At 33.2% G+C, this 16,021-nt stretch overlaps 1 protein-coding gene and 1 long non-coding RNA gene across 4 annotated transcripts; one reads left to right on the top strand and one right to left on the bottom strand.

Moving 5' to 3' along the window:
- Positions 1-1,601: 1,601 nt before the first annotated feature.
- Positions 1,602-2,813, bottom strand: LOC112696825 (uncharacterized). The gene is made up of 2 exons (XR_003150938.3): positions 2,508-2,813; positions 1,602-2,068 (listed from the first exon to the last, which is right to left on the bottom strand). It is a non-coding gene; the product is annotated as an uncharacterized lncRNA (long non-coding RNA).
- Positions 2,814-9,099: 6,286 nt separating this feature from the next.
- Positions 9,100-13,833, top strand: LOC112696824 (UBP1-associated protein 2A). 3 transcript variants are annotated; one of them, XR_003150936.3, is made up of 3 exons: positions 9,187-10,800; positions 10,905-11,082; positions 11,527-11,868. XR_003150936.3 is itself a non-coding variant. In XM_025749717.3 (2 exons), exon 1 carries the CDS (start codon positions 9,378-9,380, stop codon positions 10,785-10,787), a length of 1,410 nt encoding a protein of 469 aa, XP_025605502.1. In that variant the 5' UTR covers positions 9,100-9,377; the 3' UTR covers positions 10,788-10,800; positions 11,527-11,868. The 3 variants fall into 3 exon arrangements, 2 of the variants coding, with proteins under 2 accessions (XP_025605502.1, XP_025605503.1); XM_025749717.3 differs by lacking the exon at positions 10,905-11,082 and having other exon boundaries at positions 9,100-10,800; XM_025749718.3 differs by lacking the exons at positions 10,905-11,082; positions 11,527-11,868 and adding an exon at positions 12,147-13,833 and having other exon boundaries at positions 9,238-10,800.
- The last annotated feature ends 2,188 nt before the right edge of the window (positions 13,834-16,021 follow it).

The following is a 16,021-nucleotide window of genomic DNA, read 5'->3' as shown; positions in this document are numbered from 1 at the left end:
TTGTTTGCTCCACCTTGTTGTGTTGAGCTTTACTTTAAAAAAAAAAAATTAGTAGTGACATATGATCGAGGATAACTGATCCATAAAGATTGCAATATTGTTGTCACGGGGCGGTTTTATTGGTTGCCCTTTCAATTTTTTAAGAAGTTTTCGTGTTTCATTCTTATGGTTTGTTCATCATATTCTTGAATCATGCAAAATCTGAGTCTCAACTTCTTCATGATGAGGAACATCAAGTCCTAATGAGGATCAAGCATTACTTTCAAGACCCTTCTTTTCTCAATCATTGGACTTTATCAAACTCCTCTCATTGATCTTGGCCTGAGATTTCTTGCACCAATGGTTATGTCAAAGGACTAACTTTGGTTAATCTTAACATCAATCAAATAGTGTCACCTTTCATTGTGATGTCAACAATCTCATACTTGTTGATTTCATCAACAATTCAATTTCTGGGTGTTCTCAATTATATCTCTATAATTGTTCTAAGCTTGGTATCTTAATCTTTCTATGAACTATTATATTGGTGAAATACCTAATGATATTGATACTTTATCCAATTTAAAGTACCTTAACCTTATTAGTTATTCCAATTTCACTGGTGACATTCCTTTCAGTGTTGGAAATGCAAGATTGTCTATTCAATGAAACTCTTTTTGATGAGATTGGAAACTTGTCTAATATCCAAACGTTGGATTTGTCTAGTAATGAATTGCTTCTGGCTTTGAGGTTGCTGTTGAGCTGGACTAAGTTGAATAAGTGAGCTGAAAGTGTAGAACGACTTTTGTTTTTTCAGTTGCATACAAGGTTTGTTAACATTTAAATTAAGCAAGTTATACCTTCTTATGATGCATATATTGTAAAAAATCAAATTTTCATTTAAGTATATAAGCTGTTTACAAACGTATTTGGTGCTTGAAGATTAATTAGCAATCTTTTCATGACATAAAGATTAATGTTATACACATAAATATGACTTTCTTTTCTGTTGAGCCTACTTTAGAGTTTAATATACCCAAAGAGAGGGGACATTAACACAACGAAAAATCAAATTTGAACGCTATTAATATACGAATTATGTTCTTTGCGATGCCCATTACCATTTTAAAAGGCATTCAGTTTAAGGATCCTTTGAAGTTAGATTTTTCCGTTGTTCATTACAAAAATATTTACAGAAAAATATGCACATTTTTTGTTGGCCAGAAGAAAAAGGAGGAGGAGGTTCTAAAATTTCTAAAAGAAATGGAAATGGCGGTGAATATGAAGAGGTGGACGAAAGAGGTACATACGGTGATACGTGATTAATTATGAGAGCAATTTTATTATTTTAGAGACAAGATGCACGATAGTAACCAAGATTTTGAAAACTAGATCGATTATCGAACCGTTTTAGTCATTAATTTACTAATTTATTGGTTCAACTGGTTCAATCGTGGTCTAACCGAAAAAATCGTTTAATAATAAAATAATAAATAAATTATAAATAAATACCTAACATATACTTGTAGTCTAATACAAACTTAGTCATTCCATAAGAAAATCATCACCTTCTATAACAAAATGCAATTCCAATCACTGAATACTATTCAATAGGTCAACACTGTTCAAACAAAATGCAATTTTGTTCAAACAAAATGCAATTCTAATCATTTAATAAGTTAATACTGTACAATCTTATAACTGAGTAGCAAGACCTCTTCTACAATTAAGTTCAACCTAATCACCAAACCAAACCTTCTCAAAACATAAAAATTATCAAAATTTATCACAATTTAAACTCAAGCTCAACCTAATTACTGAACCAAACCTTCTCAAAACATAACAATTATCAAAATTTATCACAACTAAACTCATCTAACAAACAGCTCAAAACTCCAGGCCATCAACAAACACCAACTAAGATAGGCAACAAAGATCAAAGATATCATCCAATTGAAAAATAAAATAAAACAAAATAACGTTCATAAGAGTAATGGATTTAAGGTGAATGGAAGATTTTCATCTAATATGTCTTCTCCATGAATCCTAAGATGTGAAGCTTCATATAAGCTTAAGAGTCCCTCAACATCTGTGGAAAATTTTTAATTGAAATTAATAGCATAAACAGCAGGTTAATACTATCATCAATAACTGAAATTAATAAATCATTCACAAAATAAAAAACAGCAACAGCACCGCCAAAAAATTAATAGCAGCACAAAATTAATACTACCAACAGCATTTAGCAACAAAAATTATCATTCAGCAACAAACAGCATTTGATTTGATTTTCATTTTAGCATTAAGCAACAAACATAACAAAATAGTAACAAGTAATCCCTAACAATTTACCAGTAACAACAGTAACAAAACAGCAACGCATCACTTAATCAATAATCATCAAGCAATAAAAACAAAAACACTAGAAACGACTATCACTGACCAACGAAGAACAAGCATGAAGAGGGTTTGATTTCTGAACAGACAATAAAAAACACGAAGAACAAGCACTAGGAGTGAGCATTGACCTTCGACGGACGACAGAGAGCTATTAAGCGCGCGGACGACGGCGACCGGCGATTCGTGAGAGAGAACAGGGGATGAAGAGCGAACAGGGGTTGGTGAGATCGAAGTAGTGAATGCCGATAGCATGAAGACGGAAGTTCTTGAGTGCAACGGAGGCGGCAGTAGCGGTTTCTCACTCCGACAGACGGCAACAAGATTGGTGGAGGCTAGGATTTGCTTTCTTTGGTGGAGGCTAGGGCATTTGCTGAAGGAAAGAGTTGGAGAAAGGAAGGGGGTGGGTGGTCAAGCGCGCACAATTCTTTTTCTTTAAACGAAGGAAACAGCGTCGTTTCTTATAAATCGGCCAGGTTCCGGTCCGGTTTGACCGGCCAGGTTCCGGTCTGGTTTGACCGGCCGGGTTCCGATCCGATCTGACCGGCCGATTCTCAGCCGATTCAGCAGTTTGTATCCAATTTTTAAAATAGCGATTTCTGTTAGTAAACCGAACCGTTTGAGCTATCGGTTCACCATCAAACTGGTTTGACCGGCCGGTCCGGTCCGATTTTCAGAACATTGATAGTAACCTTGTTATGTTTAATGATCTAAATACTTAAAGAATTACATTATGTCAATATTAAACATTAAAAAAACCAAGACTTCATCTCAAAAACGATGATGTTGACTTGACGGCACACATACATAAAGAAATGCACCAATTGTTAGCAAGGAAGAGAAGATAAGGCTCATTGAGTTAAGTGAAGACATCGAAAAGCCCAATAGTTCCTTTCAAGTTTTCTTGAAAGGCATAAAATTTAAATTCATTTCATTAGAATTTAGTTTAATTTATCATTAAAATTTGTCAAAAGATTTGATTTTATTCTGATTATTTGTCTAGTAGTATTTTTTGGTGTTTAAAATCTAAATTTAGTCTAATTAATCTAATCTATTAAGATCAAATCTAATTTAAATTGATTATCATATCTTTAGGTGTTTAATATTTAAATCAAATATGATTTAATCTATGAAGATCAAATATGATTTAAATTAGTTATAGTCAATTTTGGAGTCATATCTTTTACATAATTTCAGATTTCATAGTTTTATTCTAGAAAGATTTGACCATAGACCCATAGTTGTTAGAACCGAACCGGTGATCGAACCGGTTAGGCTATTGGGTCACTGGGTCATTGGTTTAACTGGTGTGTCACTGGTTCAACCGATTGACTCGATCCTATGTAAATAAAAAAGAAAATAGTAAAAAATTTAAAGTTAAAATTTAAAATACATATTTTCACTAATATTTTAAGAATATCTAGCTATTCTAAAATAATTGGAACATGAACAATAAGTATTTTGTTAATTTTACTCTATCATAAATATTTTATTTTATTTTTTATTAAAATAACTATTATTTTCAAATTTTAATAATTTATTAATTAGTTTATATCTATTATACTATTATATACTACAAGTATTTATTAAAAAATAATATTAATAAATATTATATAATTATGAAAAGAAAAAAATAAGTGAGTTTATAACTAAAATTAAACAAATTAAATAGAAGAAAACTATATATATATATATATATATATATATTATAATTTGCATATGTGATATTAAAAAGCACAATAACTCAGTGGCAAAGAAGGACACTACTTTTCTTAAACATAGGGGTTCGATTCTCATGTCATGCATTTCTTCAAATTTTATATTTCAAGCGAATTTTATATTTCAAGCGGTTCGGTTGAACTGATGTTCACCAGTTCACCTCGGATTTGACCGATTCGTTTCGGTTCTACTTTTTATACGGTCTAAATATCGGACCGGTATTAAGTCCGGTTCACCAATTTTTTGTCGCACTGGCCGATCCGAATCAATTTTAATAACTATGAATTTGACCAATTTTTACCGATTCACCTCGAGTTTGACCGATTCGTTCCGGTTATATTTCTTGTCCGGTCCAAATATCAGACTAGATCGGTATTGAATCCGGTTCATTGATTTTTGTCGAACCGGCCAATCCGGTTTGATTTTAATAACTATGGATTTGACCCACTTTTAGAATGCTCGATTACAATATTTAAGCAAGTTTGTAAGACATTTTATGTAACTTTTTATGAATAAAATTTTCTATTACTTGTGATGCACGAATTTCTATGTGTATTCAAGTGCTTATGAATCAAATTTTCTAGTGAAATATAGGTTTGTTAGTCCTCGAACAGATCTCTTGACTCTCATGATATACGGGCCACTAAGTGCTCAACATATCTAGAAAGTTCAATGTAATGATTCTTATATTGCATCATAAACATACCAGAAATTTGTCTCAACTTCTCAAAATCAACAGCATTTTTCTCCTTTCTACTAGTAAGAATGAATCTTTCGAAAATAATCTCAACAAACTCATCCCACAAAAGAGGTGACATTCGACATGTCCTTCTACTTTGAAGAAGTGTTTCATATCAATAATAAGCATGTCCTGTTAAATTGTATGTAACTTGATCCATCGCTATGTCATCTGGATATCTGAGGGCTCGAAAGGCTTTGTTCAAGCGATCAATAAAGAATTGAGGGTCATCCTCCAAAAGATTTCCATAAAAAGTAGGTGGATTCAACTTAAGGAAAGATTGGAGAATAACAACTCTTTCTCCAAGAGGTTGTTAGTTTTCTATATTAAGGGCATTTGGTCCTGCAGAAGGTAGGACTCTAACTTCTCTTCGATTAGTTAAGGACTCCAAAAGATTATTAACAACTTGATGAAGTCCTCGTATGCCAACGAAAACATTCATTGATTCTTCTGTGATAGTCGCACCTTTGCCTCGTCCTATTGGTCTTCTATGACCACCACCCCATTGGTTAAGTAGGGGAGAAGGTGCCTTATTAGTTTCAACATAAGGAGCATTACGCGCTCCTGCCCGTGGAGTAGGAATACGACATTTAGGTGGCATCTTCCACCTAAGAATAAATTATTTTATCAAATACAAATAGGCTCAAATACAAAAAAACAATGAAAACACACTTTAAAGACCTTATTTTATGAACAACATTCCTATAAGTCCTTAGTAATATCACAACTTGTGAACCAAGTCTAGCGCTTAGTTTCTATCATAAAACCTTCCAAAATATTTTGACATACAAACTATAATTATACTAATAGTTGTAAAAAAATCAATAAGTGTATCATCAATCCAATAATAATTCATATAACAACTTATCGAAATTCAATACTAAGTTTACATTCAAAGTGTAAATACAAGAAAATATTTAAATTGTAATTTATTTTTTCAAATGACAAAATTAATTTTAACACAAAATATTATGTCTCTAGTAAAATTTTCTTTGTAAAATATTTAACATAACCGTTTAACAAATAAATTAGTAAGTAACTAAACAATTAATTTTACAAATTATTCTCTATAATTATAACAATGATACAATACTAAAATTTAATTATAAATACAAAATTTATTCACAAGGAATTTCTATTCTACAAGTTCCAACAAGTAAGGAGAGTGATTCTTTAGAGAATCTAATATCACAAACATAACAATAATAATTCTAATAAATTAATTTTAATATCAATTGATATAATAGAATCTATATACTCAAAAATCTAAAATTCTATCTTATCCTAATCCTATATTTTCGGATTTATTAATACTCATAACTATAATCATGACAAAAATTAAAGATATAAGTAATTATTAGCTAAAGAGTGGTCTTAATGTCTTAATAATTGATGAAATATGAATTATTGGTAATTTTTTTTCTTCTTCAAGCTTAGATTACTTCAATAAGGTTTGAAAATAAGAATCGCATAATGGAGCATAATTGATAGGACATAATAGTGATGGAGTAGAAAAACAGTAATGAAAATAATTAAAACAAAAATGTATGAAAATTTATTGTTGAAGAAAGTAGTATGAAGCAAGGAGGAAGACATCTTCCGGCAGTGAAGAAGGATGGAGTGATAGCATGGGGTGTGTGTAGTGCTAACACAGGGTGTGTGTGTCGTTAAAAAGGAAAGGAGAAAGGTTTATGAGCTTGGCTTATAGTTTTTTTTTTGTATATAAAGTTTTACATAGCTCAAGACCAAAAAAAAAAAAGTTTTATAGAGCTCTTATAATATGTTTTTGAATTGAGGGTGCTATTAGGTTACGATTTTCACAAGTATTTTTAAAAGTATGATCAATCTTTTTATTATGTTGTGCAAGAAAGTTTAGAAATTTCAAAAAAAAATTTTAGAATCATTTGACTCATTATTATTACAAAAGGCCAGTCTTTGTTGCAAAAAATTTAATACAATCAATTTTTGCTGTTAAATGAATTTGATAATTCTTTTAAGCTTACGTAGATTATTTTTCAATAATAGCATTAATATGTTGTTTTGACTTCATATTTTTTTCAAACTTGATTATGAGTATTATCATGAATCTCAACATGAGTTTGTAATATTTCTTTTTTTTTTTCAATTTAGAAAGCCATTAGTTATAAAAGCAACATCACCTTCTGTCTTGAATTTCACAAGGTTGTACAAGATAAAAAATAACATCTTTTGGTATACTATATTCTAACTAATTGCCATAGTCATCAAACTAATTAGGATTAAATCTTCGAAAAGAAGAATCACAAACAGTTTACGAAAAATCGTGAATCCTTAGTTGACAAGGACTTTTTTACAAATATGCACATCTAACTTTGTCTGTCATTCAAATGATAACTTGAAATCTTTAGTCGTTATCTCGATCTGCTATAAGGTTCTCTATCTCTTTTTGTTAGAAGAGGTCAATGAATTATTTTGGGATCCAATCTCTGACAATAGTGTTCTTTTGAATTAATTTTTTATTACTAAAAAGATAAATTTATAAACCTAAGTTAATTGATTAATAAAAGTAATTCACAATTTCGATCCATATAAATTTAAAATTACAACATAAAATTATAAATGCAAAACATAAACCAAACAAGTAGAAAAAAATACACAATATATAATATCAAATTAAAAATATAGATAGTAAAAAAAATTCAAGAATGTAGATGCCGCACAACATAGCTGTCGTGAGACACCAAGATCCAAGCCACTAATTAATTGCAACAATCTCAAAAATGACTATTTCACATTGTTCATCGTCTTATAGCACTTTCCAATAAAAAGACACACAATAAAAATCATTTAAATTAATTTTCAACAGTAATAAAAAGCAATATCCTAATTCAATTATACGTTAATATACGCAAATTTTAATCATTCCATTATTCAAATAACAACAAGAGGAGTACTAGAGGGCCAGCAAAATTTGTGATGTTTAGCCATCAATTAGCCATCATCAATATTTTTAATGGTGTGAGATAACATCTAATAGTGTAGGATTAATCATTTCTTTTAATGATTAAGTGCTGGCCAAATTTCAATAAAAGTGTTAGCCCCCTAAACTTTCTCTTAAAGAATAATATCACAATTCATATAATTTTTGTCAAAATCAAATTCTTATTACTAAATAAGATAATCAAATTTTACTAAACAAAATGCCAAATCCAAGTACTGAAGCACGTGGATTAGTGAAGGTACCAACTACTAAAGTCCACGACTCTAGTTTCTCAAGAAGCAGCAACTAATAGCTGCCCAACAGATAGGAGGGATGAAAAGACTTGAGAAGTTGAGGTGTGGTCGGTGCATGAAACGGTTAGAAACTGGAGAGGCGAGACTAGAGACTTGAGAGACAATGACGGAGTGGCGAAAGACGATGACGAAGTGGTCGAGTGGTGAGAGAGTAAAAAACATAAGAACGATGATGGAGTGGCAACTGGCGAGAGACGATGATGAAATGGCGACAGAAATTGGTGAAGAGGAACGCATAACAAAAGGTCAGACGCGGATAATGGAGTAGCTGAGCAGCAACGCAAGGAAAAAGGCTGCATTGCTTGGATTCAGTGACGTAGAGCAGGTGGGTGCGACAGTAACTCGAGTATGGAGAGTAGAAAAAAAAATGAAAAGATGAAGAAGAAGGGTTAGGGGTTTGAAGAGTGCGATCAAAATTAATGTTGTAATGAGAACAATTAACCTTCAAATTTAAAGCTACTCAGTCATTTTTTAAATTTCACTCCATACACTTGTCCTCACTTATCATGTACGGAGACAGACATGCTCACGGAACATGACACGACACGATGATACACAAATTTAAAATTCTTATAAAATACTAGGACACACCATATATATAACATATAAAGTATTTAAAATATTTTTTGTTTTAATAATTAATAATATATATTATTTTTAAACTCATTTCAAGAATATATATCAAGAATACAATTAGATACACTAATGGTATTTAAATGTGTCCAAAAAATATTTTTTATTAGAATACAATTAAATACAAAAAATATATATCTCAACATATTGTATGTGAACTATATCAAATAAATTAAATAAAAAAATATCCGTATTTTATAAGTACCTACTAATTAATGAATACATTTTTTTTCAATGGAATAATTTGAAAAGAAAAACGTATAACAAACTTTAGTTTAGGACATTGAATAATTTGATTTCTCCCTATTTTATTTATGAAAATTACACTTGTTTTTTTTTTTTTTTTTTTTTTTTTTTTTTTTTTTTTTACTTGTTTGAATGGATTATTTTGAGAGATTTCCATTTTTCCACATCATGCTAAGTTGCTAACTGCAAGTGCAAACCTTATGGAATAAGGAAATAATAATAATAAATGAAAGAAATGATGGGATAAAAGAATAAAAATATCTGACAACACAAGTTTGGTGTGATTCCAAATCTTAAAACCCTAGTCCCCAATTTGCACCTTTCTTCGCACTCTTCAGTCTTCTTTCTTCACACCTCTTTCAAAGTCGATCCAACCACCAGCACCACCATCATGGGCAAGAAGCGGAAGGTTGCACCCAAATCATCTCAAACCGTTGAGCCCCCGCCCAAGCAGCACCAACCTGAACCTCAACAGGAATACGAAGAGGTTGAGGAAGAGGTAGAAGAAGAGGTCGAAGAAGAGGAGGAGGTAGAGGAAGAAGAGGAAGAGGAGGAGGAAGAAGAAGAAGAACAAGAAGGAGGTAACGAACAAAAGCAACAACAAGAGGACGAAGACGACGACCCCATTCCGAAGCTTCTAGAACCTTTTGGTAAGGACCAGATCTTGAGTCTTCTCTGCGAAGCGGCCGCCAAGCACCGCGACGTGGCCGATCGAATCCGTCGCGTGGCCGACGAGGACGCTGTCCACCGGAAGATCTTCGTCCACGGCCTTGGCTGGGACACCACCGCCGAGACCCTCATCAGTGCGTTCCGCCAGTACGGCGAGATCGAGGACTGCAAGGCCGTCACCGATAAGATCTCCGGCAAGTCCAAGGGCTACGGATTCATCCTCTTCAAGACCCGCCGCGGCGCCCGCAATGCCCTCAAGCAGCCGCAGAAGAAGATCGGTAACCGCATGACAGCGTGCCAGCTGGCATCCATAGGCCCCGTCCAGCAGCCGGCACAGCAGCCTGCTGCCGCGGCCACCTCGTCAGGGCCGGCAGTCTCCGAATACACGCAGAGAAAGATCTATGTGAGCAACGTTGGGTCCGAATTGGACCCGCAGAAGCTGATGGCGTTCTTCTCGAGGTTCGGTGAGATCGAGGAAGGGCCATTGGGGCTCGACAAGGTCACTGGGAAGCCAAAGGGGTTCTGTTTGTTCGTTTACAAGAGCGTTGATAGTGCGAAGAGGGCGTTGGAGGAGCCTCACAAGGAATTTGAGGGACATGTGTTGCATTGCCAGAAGGCCATTGATGGACCGAAGCAAGGGAGGATGCAGCTGCAGCACAACGTTCCAAGGACGCAGTTTCAGAGGAACGACAACGCAGGGTTTGGTGCTGGTGTTGGTGGTGGCGTTGGTAACAATGTGCAGGGGCATTTGATGGCGCCAGCGGCTGCCGCAGCCAACCCTTTAGGGGTGAACCAAGCAGCTGTGCAGCCGCTGAATCCGGCACTCGGGCAGGCATTGACGGCCCTGCTTACTCAGCAGGGTGCTTCGTTGGGGCTCACCAATTTGTTGGGAGGTTTGGGATCAACTGCAGGGGCTGTTAATTCAGGCGTTCCAGCGGCAGCAGCACACACGATGCAGGGTGGTTACAGTGCTCAGCAGAATATAAGCCCTGGTGTTATGAGCGCGTACGGGAGTCAGGTAGGGCTGCAGGCAGCTTACCCGAACCAGCAGGTCGGGCAGAGTGGCGGCTCTGGAAGAGCGCAACCTGGCGTGGGGCAGTATGGTGGTGTTGCTCCTTACATGGGCCACTAGGTTTGTGTTGCAGGTATGGTGTTTGTGCTGATATTCTTTGTTTCGCTGGTAGTTTCTTTTTTGTTGAGCTTGTTGTTTTGGCTGTTTATTGGGTGCTGTGTTGCTTGGTTGTTGAAGAGAAATAGGGAAGGGTTCACAACAAGTGAGAATTATCTAGCTAGCTTCTTTAGGATGTAATTAGGAGTTGAGGTAGCTGCAAACATAGTACAAGTTGAACCATGTGGAATGTTGATCTCTGCATTGGAGGCTTTTGCTAAATCTTTTGAATTGGTGTGCTGAACTGTGATAGATAAAGGTTAGTTGCCTTTTAGGAATGATTTTTGAACTATTGTTCGAAGCTTCTGTTGCATTATTTCTGCCCAGATTTGGACTAACATTAATAATCATAGGTTCTAATATGGCTGTCCATCGATGAACAAGTCGTGTCCATGGTCTCTTTAATTCTTTCCTGGAATTATTGTTTTTCAAACCGCAGCTCACTATTTATTGCCTTATATTTAGTTTATCAGTGGTCTTCTCAGATTTACAACAAAATCTTTTTAGTATAATAAACTTCTAGTTTGCAAGACAGCTATATGATTTTCCCTTCTGCTGTAATGCCTAATCAAAAATGTTTTTAGCTGTGTGTTTGACTATAAAATGCTCTAAACCAATTTTGCTAAAACTTTGATTTGGGACCCTTCCTTTCTTTTCCGTTTGATTTGAAATGGTTTTTCATGCTTCTTTATTCGTTTTGCAGATTACACCTAAGTGAATCAGTATTTTATTACTGGCCTGGTGATTGTTCTGAAGTTTAAGGAGCTGATGCAATTGGCGTATTTATAAAGAAATGTTACTTTCTACAATGATCAGAATGTTTAAATTTTCAAATGGAGTTCTGTTTTCGCTACCTGCTTTTTCGTATTTGCTTCCATTTCAAAATAGTGTAGTATTTTGCCTTTTATTTAATCTTTTAAAAAACAAAAAACAATGGAACTATTTTAGTGCAATGAATTTTAGTTTTATTTGTAGTATTTGGATTTTCAGATTCTGAGCCAAACATATTTTGAAATATATAATTGTGTGGATTATTATGCTTCAATTTTCCAGTTAATAGTTGTTTGATAGTGTTTTGTCCGGTTTTCTGGTACCCTTCCTCTTTTAGTGTTGTTATTGTTATTATTTTTATCTCTTACATATTTGACACACCTTTTTTCTTATTCAGAATGATTGAAATGATCCCTACATGATATTTTAAGTGCCTTTGTCATTAATATCACCTCCTTGAAAACATTGGTTACAAACAAATATATCAAGTAATTCTGTAGTGGTTTACTTCTGCTGGAAGTGTGTGCCTAATTTTGTGCAGTTATCTTGCAGGTTTGACAGCCATACTAACGTAAATATCTGCCAATAATGAAACCAGTCTATATAATGTTTTGAAGGGGGAAATTTTATATGGATTTGAATCCTCTAAAGTTTGAATTTTACTTTAGATAGTAAAGTGTGATCTCTCACCATTGATTTCATAGGTGGGACCAAGAATAAATATGAAAGAGAAAATATTCAAGGGTAGAAGATCCCACTTTACTCTCGAAAGTGAAATTCAAACTTTAGAGGATCCAAATCCATTTTATATATATAACACTATCTTGATTTGGACCTGCCTTATATTTTTCTACATTTGGTGAAATCTTTTGTAGGGCTTGTTTGAAAAAGATTCTAGTGATATTTTTATTTTTTCCCCAAAAAAAAACCAGGGTTTTAGAAATCTATTGTCTAATGTTAGATTCAGTATTAAAAATTATTATTATTATTTCATGTTAATAAATGATACTTTCTTGGAAATATAGCTTTTAAAAGAATTATAAAGATATCTCCTGGTACCCATTTCTAATGGTGGAATTTTTGCAGTTAATAAACAAAAAAAAATATGCTGAAAGGATTTTAAAATTACTTCTTTTGATAAATAAATTATGTTTCGTTCTTTTCAAATTCACACCTTATTGATTGAATCTTGGTGAATGGTGATGTTCACTTTAAACAAATCCAAGCTTTGTCCCAAAATCTAAGATGTGTTTTGTGGGGGGTTTAATTTTCAATACAAATAGTCTTCCAAAGTATGAGGTAAGCCATTGTGATAATGGAGTTGATGCTTGCTGGTTGTCCTCATAAGTTGGTGGCTTTCGTGTGCTGTGGAAGGTAAGCCATAGTTTATATTTCTAGTTTATTATCTTTGCTTTTAGGGTTAGTTTTAAAGTGATAAGTGGTCAGTATAGTCTTCCAATGGAGAAATTTGCAGTCTAAATTATGTGATCAATTACCAACGGGAAACAGTTGCCCTTAGAAAGGAGTAAGGTTACTGAAGTTTGGATTCCTTGGGATTTTAAAACTGGTTTCTATGTTGTTTCTCTCTTCATTTCTTTTAGGGATGACCAAAATTATGACATTCATAGCTTGAGATGACTGAGATTGGCTCTCATGTCCATAAGGTTCTAATATAACATGTGACATTGGTATGCTGTGTGGTACAAAGTGCAATTGATACTTCAAGGAAAATGCGAGGTTGATGTCTAGATCTCATAAGCTGGATTAATACGTGGCCTGTTAACTGACCCGGGTTTTGCAGCTTAAAGTTGGTTGGTTTCATAATTGTTAGTTTTTGCAATTCACGTTGTGCATGTTGATGTTAAGTTTCTGGAGGAGTACGGTTCCAACAGAGACCTAAGAAAATAGTGAGTACTGAGAAAACTTGTATGCTCCGGAAGCTTTGTCAACTTGGAGACTGAGAGTTGTGTGTTAGGTATATTGGTTACCTACATGAAAAATCCTTTGGATAAGCACAAACATGAGGCACACTCACAGTTGAAGTTTGTGGATACAAGATTACAATATGTACTCTGCTGAAACTCTTGTTTGAGTTTATCTAACTGTGAGTTGTTAGCTGTGTTTATGCAAAAATTTATCATTCTTTGGCTCGTGGGCATGTTGTTTGAAATCCCAAATGGGACTATGTCCATGTAAAGGAGAAGGAAAGAGTTTATGAAGTGTAACTGATTTTTTTTTATTCTTTGTTATTCGAATTTTCTCATTTCTTTTCGGGGTGTGCAATATGCCACCAATCCATGCAAGGCAGTATTTAAGGTGGGATTTTTTCTTTTGCTGGTTGGGAAGGAGAAAAAAGAGAGAAAAGGGGCATATTGCAGAGAGAGAGAGAGAGAGAAGGGGCGGTGTTGTAGGGATGGCAATGGGCAGGGATGCCTCCTGCTCCCTGTCCCCAAATCCAGATTTGCTCCCTGATCCTCGCTATGGGGGAATAGTTGCCCTCATCCCCAATCTTTGGGGCATCATTTTTCATCTTCTTATGTTGATAATTTATATAGAAATTCTAATGAAAGGAAAAGAAAAAACACATTATTATAACATAAAAATGTATATTGTCTAAGATTACAAGTTTAAAAATATAAAATAACATATTATACTCAGTTCATAAAACAATTTTAAAATACAACTTTCAATCTAAAAAAGGCCGTAAAACAAAGTTTTTAACATCAAATATTTTTTTATTGCTAGAGTACAGTTTTCAACCAACAATTTCATGTTTTTTTGTTAAAACAACATAATACATAAATATATTAACATATATTATAAACAAAAATATCATATATTAAATAAAAATTTAACATAATAAAAAAATAATTACCAAAATTCTTAAATTTTCCGTATCCATCGCATAATCTCAAAGACTAGAAATTTTTTATTCTTAATTATATTATATCAATTAATAATTCACGAGTTAAATTTGACATGAAATTAAATTTTGATACCAAATAAAAACTTTTGTTATTAGTACTTTCATTTGAAGAGTGTATTCAATATTGAGTGTAAATTAACATCTCAACAAGTTTATAATGCAACTTAGTGATACTAAAAGCAGACTCAGGTAGTAGACTCAGGTAGTAGTAGTAGATATGGGAATGACTAAAAATTTATTCTAATATTTCTTCAGTAGTCTAAAATGTCAACGTTTTAAATTTGTTTTATCTGCTATAACACTCTCTTTTAAATAAAAAATTTAATTTAATTTTTTCAGCGCAGTCTTCATATGTATCTTCTACATATTGCAAGTAGATAGAACTAAAATTTCTCTTTAAAGATTCTTCATCATATCCAACATTCAAAGTTCAAACTAGAAGCTAAACCATCATTTGGAGCTCTTCTTCTAACCTTAATCTTAAGTTGATACTTACATACTCATTCTTCCATCATTTTCTTAACTTTACTCAATTGATTCTCGCTTTGAGATCTATATATTTTAGAGGGAAAAAAATTCAATAACTTCATCTTATATTTAGGATCTAAAATAGCTCTCAGTCATGACTTCATTAATTTGATCCTAATACTTTCTAAATTTGCTAGTTATATTTATTGCCATTCCATGAATCATGACATTAGGACTAAGCAACCATCTATTTGATGCCAATCTCATTTTACAAACTTTGAAAAAATATAAATTTGTGGTTGGATAAGACTTCTAATATGTCAACAAGTTTATTTGCCATTTTTCACTAATCATGAGATGGTATACATTTATACAAAGATTCATATTGTCTTAAATGCTAAAAAACTTTTCTATATGACAATGCAGAAGCAAACATTAGATAAGTTGAATTTCATTTAGTTTTACAATCAAGTGCAAGATTTTTCTTATAATTAATATTCAATTGTCTATAAATTTTTTCAAATTGTTCTTCTCTCTTCTTTGTTGCAATCCAAAATCAAACACTCTAATTTTTTCAATTAAAACATATATTGGATTCATGCAATTTTTCACAATGAAATTAACAATGTGAGTACAATAACGCATGTGAAACAATTCTTCTCTCTTAATAAAGTTAGATGGTAAAACCTTATCAAGTATAAGACCAATCATGGCATCATTTGTACTACAATTATCAACCATAAAAGTTGACAATCTCCTATTTATGTTCTAATCATACAAGGAATTCACCAAGCATCTAAGAACCTCCGTAGTATAGGGCTAAGGCATGTATGTAAACCTAAAATAATGTAAATATAATAAACAATTATGATATTAACAATTCAAATATATAAAAGATACTAAAAGCACAAATAAATTAAATGATACCTCACAAGTTGAGATTGTAAGTTCCAATCATCATCAATAAAGTGAGCTATAATTGACATATAACTTTTGTTTCGACAATCATCACTCCACATATCGATAGTTATAG

The sequence above is a fragment of the Arachis hypogaea genome, chromosome 6, assembly GCF_003086295.3.
Source record: "Arachis hypogaea cultivar Tifrunner chromosome 6, arahy.Tifrunner.gnm2.J5K5, whole genome shotgun sequence".
NCBI lineage: Eukaryota > Viridiplantae > Streptophyta > Magnoliopsida > Fabales > Fabaceae > Arachis > Arachis hypogaea.
Note: the sequence above shows the minus strand (reverse complement) of the source record. Positions and strands in the feature narration are given on the sequence as shown.